The sequence below is a fragment of the Terrapene carolina genome, unplaced genomic scaffold (assembly GCF_002925995.2).
Source record: "Terrapene carolina triunguis isolate 2854851 unplaced genomic scaffold, T_m_triunguis-2.0 Scaffold27523, whole genome shotgun sequence".
In the NCBI taxonomy this organism is placed as follows: Eukaryota; Metazoa; Chordata; order Testudines; family Emydidae; genus Terrapene; species Terrapene triunguis.
This window is the reverse complement of record NW_020691874.1, coordinates 1-4195: the sequence shown is the minus strand read 5'-3', so window position 1 is coordinate 4195 and position 4195 is coordinate 1. Positions and strand designations below refer to the sequence as shown.

General features: G+C 63.1%; 1 protein-coding gene across 1 annotated transcript; it reads left to right on the top strand.

Annotated features, from left to right (window-relative positions):
• Window positions 1-322: 322 nt before the first annotated feature.
• LOC113408952 (interleukin-27 receptor subunit alpha-like) lies at window positions 323-3669 on the top strand (the record flags this gene model as incomplete). The annotated part of the gene is made up of 7 exons (XM_026662439.2): window positions 323-455; window positions 750-910; window positions 1287-1435; window positions 1993-2146; window positions 2531-2610; window positions 3018-3213; window positions 3469-3669. Coding segments are annotated over 7 exons (1074 nt in total), but the record flags the coding sequence as incomplete, so codon positions are not given.
• Window positions 3670-4195: the final 526 nt, after the last annotated feature.

Here is a 4195-nt window from a genome sequence, read left to right as displayed (position 1 = left end):
GGTTCCGTTCCCGGCTCTGGGGGGAGAGCGGGAGCTAGTGGCTAGACGGGGGGCACTGGGAGTCAGGACGCCTGGGTTCCGTTCCCGGCTCTGGGGGGGGGGGGGGAGCGAGTGGTTAGACGGGGGGCACTGCGAGTCAGGACTCCTGGGTTCCGTTCCCGGCTCTGGGCAGGGGAGGAGAAGGGTCTAGGAGGCAGGTTGTTGGATATGACCCAGCAGTTAGGCCCAGGACCCCTGGGGCCAGTCCCGCTCGGGCTGGATGGAAGCGTCCAAGCCCCCGGCCTCCCCAGACAGCTGCAGGTTGACGTGTGCTTGGGTGCAGGTGACCCAGAGGAACCCACGGGGCTGATGTGTTACCAGATGGGCCCCAGCAGGGGCATGAATTGCACGTGGCCCAGCAGGACCGGCCCTGAGGCTAACACCACTTACACCCTCCACTACCAGAGCCTGAAGTTGTGAGTATAACCCCTGCCCGGGGGGGAGGGAGCCCAGGACCCCACCCACTGCTCAGCCAGCCTCAAGTGCCCCGAACATCTCCTCAGCTTTAACCCCCAGCTCTGGGAGGGGAGTGGGGTGCAGTGGCTAGAGCATGAGCTGGGAGCCAGGACTCCTGGGTTCTATTCCCGGCCCTGGGAGGGGTGGGGGGCCTCGAGGTTAGAGCAGTGGGAGGTCTGGGAGCCAGGACTCCTGGGCTGTCTTCCTGTCGGATGTGCCGACTCATCGGTTTATTCCCTGGGTTCATCTGCCAGCAAACGCAACCAGACGCGAAGTTCCCAGGCCCCCGCCGGACAGAGCTGGGTGGTGATTGGAAGAAGCAGCCTGACGCACAATGAGAACTATGCCGTGTGGGTGGAGGCTGGTGACGGGACCCAGATCACACCAAGGCTAACTCTGACCCCGCACGAGATAGGTAACCCAGAAGCAGCCCAGCTCCTCCCCTGCCCCTAGGAGCAAAGGGGGGGATTGGGAGATGGGGGAGAGGCTGTTGGGCCCCACTGGGAATTTGTGTTGATTTCTTCTAGATGTTTTTCATTTAAAATCCTCTAGACCTGGAGCAGCTGTTTCACAGCCAGGCTGGGTGCAGTGGTTAGATTGGGTGGGGGTGAGGCTGGGAGCCAGGACTCCTGGGTTCTATTCCCAGTTGTAGGGAGGGGGGGTCTAGTGGTTAGAGCAGGTGGGGGCTGGGTTCTATCCCAATTGTGGGAGGAGAGTGTGTCCCAGTGGTTAGACCTGGGAGCCAGGACTTTTGGGTCCTACTTTCCCTTTATCCACTGTGTTGGTTCCAGTGAAGCCGGATCCCCCTGTACTGAGCCTAGTGGACGTGACCCCTGTGGTCACTGTGACCTGGACAAACCCCCAATGGCCCCAGCATTTCTCCCTGGATCTGGCCTGCCACCTTCGCTACCGGGTGTCTGGGACCCCCAACTGGACCAGGGTGAGTCTGCGTGGCAGGATTGCAAAATGTGCGGAGGTGGGGGGGTGTTGAGAGACAGGGCTTCCTCTGGGATAGCAGCCTACTACTGCTGCTAGATAACAGAGCTCCTCCTTCAGCTCAAGTAATGGAGGGCTGCATTCTGGTGCTACAGAGTCCTGGGTTCAAATCCTGCCCATAACATAGCAGGGCCTGTTACACCTTCTGCTGACTGGGGGCAGCTGTAGAACGACAGGTGCTGATTCCTAGTTACGCTCCGGCCCATCTACCCCTTAAATTGGGATGCCCTGGCCGCTGCCGAATTCCTGCTGCATCGGAGTCTCGCTGGCTAGGGTGGAGCCGGCGTACAGGCCAAAGGTCACCGTGTCAGTTCAGGGGTCTACCCGTGGAGCATTAGACCCTGCTCCCCTTCCAGAGCTGGGGACAGAACCCAGGAGTCCTGACTCCCAGCCCCTGCTCTGACCACTGGACCCCGCTCCCCTCCCAGCCCTCTCCCCTGCGAGATGGGGCCCCAGAGCCCTGGGGCCCCATCTCTCTCTCTGTGCCGTTCTCCCTGGCAGGTTCATGAGGAGGATGTTGAGCCCAACATCTACGAGTTCTCCAGCCTGGAGCCTTTCACGGCCTATGAGGTGCAGGCTCGCTGCATCCCTGGGGACCGGAAGGGCTTCTGGAGCGACTGGAGCCCGTCCCAGACCTTCCAGACCCCCGAGGCTGGTACGCATGGGCCTGAGCCAACCGGAGCAAAACGCCTGCCCTGCGCGGGAGGGTCACACGTGGTGTAGTCAGTCAGCAACAGTCAGGACTCCTGGGTTCTATCCCAGCTCTGGGATGGGGTGGGGTGGGGGATCTAGTGGCTGGAGCAGGGGGCTGGAAGTCAGGACTCCGGGGTTCTGTTCCCAGCCCTGGAAAAGGTCTCCCAGCAATGCTAAATGCAAAGGCCTGTCCTGCCCCGGGCAGTCAGGGGAACACCCCTCTTGGGAAAGGGGCCCGGTGCTTTCCTGGCTCCGGAGAGCTCCTGTCGGGCCCTGTACACTCTCCCTGCCCTGGAGTGACCCCAGTTTCGTCTCGGATGCCCCGGCCCCTCTCTGTTGCCCTTAGCCCCGCTGGGCCTGGTGGACGTGTGGCGAGTGGCCAGCCCCCCTGAGTCCGGAGAGCCCAGCCTGCTGCTGCTGTGGAAGGTGAGACCTGCGCGGGCCCATCACTGCGGAAACAAAGGGGTGGAGTACAGCAGAATCTTCCCATTGGTGCCGGAGGTCCCAGCCGATTGGATAAACTCCGCTGTCACATGACTAGGCGCGTGCCCCCCGGTGCCCTGGCCAAATTCTGATTGGCTTTCCCTCCTGGACACGCCCGTAGCCTCCACTTCCTGTCCTAAACCGATGAGCCGTGTGTCCATGCAGCTGCTAAGCAGTGGCCACGTTCCACCCCAGAGGTGGCTGCATTGCAGAGGTGGCCCAGGTTATTCCCAGGCACCGGGGACCTAGCGTTGGCAAGCACAAGGGGCGACCCCATCTGGAGGGCGGGGGGGTGGTGGGGGTGGGATACTCATCCATTTGCATTAACCCTTTGCTGGATTCCCGACCAGCCGCTCAATTCTGAAGCAGCCAGGGGAGTCATTCGGAGCTACAGCCTGGCCTTCCGGAACGGCGGCAACAGCTCCGTGAGCCTGGAGGCCGGCTGCTGCAACGTGAGCCTCCCCTCCAGAACCACCCACGTCTGGATCTCGGCAAACAACCACGTCGGGCGGACGCAGCCTGCCAACCTCAGCTTGGAGCGGCAGGGTACGACCGCGTGGGGGCCCGTTCCCTGCCCACTGAGCCAGACTGTCCCCTGGGAGCCAGCGCCCCCTAGAGGGGAAAGGCCCTGTGCCCCATTCCCTGCCCCCCCGCAGCCAGCCAGTGCCCCCACCCTGGGCTGAATCAGGGCCGGCGCCCCCTAGAGGGGAAAGGCCCCGAGTCCTATTCCTGCAGCATCCCTAACCTGGCGCAGGGGGGACCCAGAGAACGCCCAGTGATGGATCCTGTGGCTTCCCCCAGATCTGCCTGCCCCGGCGGGGGTCCGGGCTGCGGCCGTGCACGGGCAGGATCTCCTCGTTACCTGGGAGCCCAGCAAGGACCCTCTGGAAGGGGAGCCCATGGAGTATCTGGTGGAGTGGGCCGAGGAGTGCAGCAGCTCAAAGGCGGCATCCCTGGACTGGGTGCGCAGGCCGGCTGGCACCCACAGTGCCCTGCTGACAGGTACGGGGGGAGCCCGGCTACAGAGGCCCCTGCATGCCACAGCATGGGGCCAGGGGGCTGCTTCACCCTGCCCCACCCCTGACACTCTGCTGGGAAAACTCAGAGCCTGGGCAACTGCCAGGCCCTTTGCACGTGTGAGTGAGGTCTAGTGGTTAGAGCAGAGGGGGGCTGGGAGTCAGGACGCCTGGGTTCTACCTCTAGCTGTGGGTGGGGAGTGGGGTCTAATGGTTAGAGCAGGGGGGGCTGGGAGCCAGGACTCCTGGGTTCTATCTCTGGCTGTGGGTGGGGAGTGGGGTCTAATGATTTGAGTAGGGGGGGCTGGGAGCCAAGACTCCTGGGTTCTATCTCTGGCTGTGGGTGGTGAGTGGGGGCTAGTGGTTAGAGCAGGGGGGGCTGGGAGTCAGGACTCCTGGGTTCTATCTCTGGCTGTGGGTGGGGAGTGGGGTCTAGTGGTTAGAGCAGGGGGGGCTGGGAGCCAAGACTCCTGGGTTCTATCTCTGGCTGTGGGTGGGGAGTGGGGTCTAGT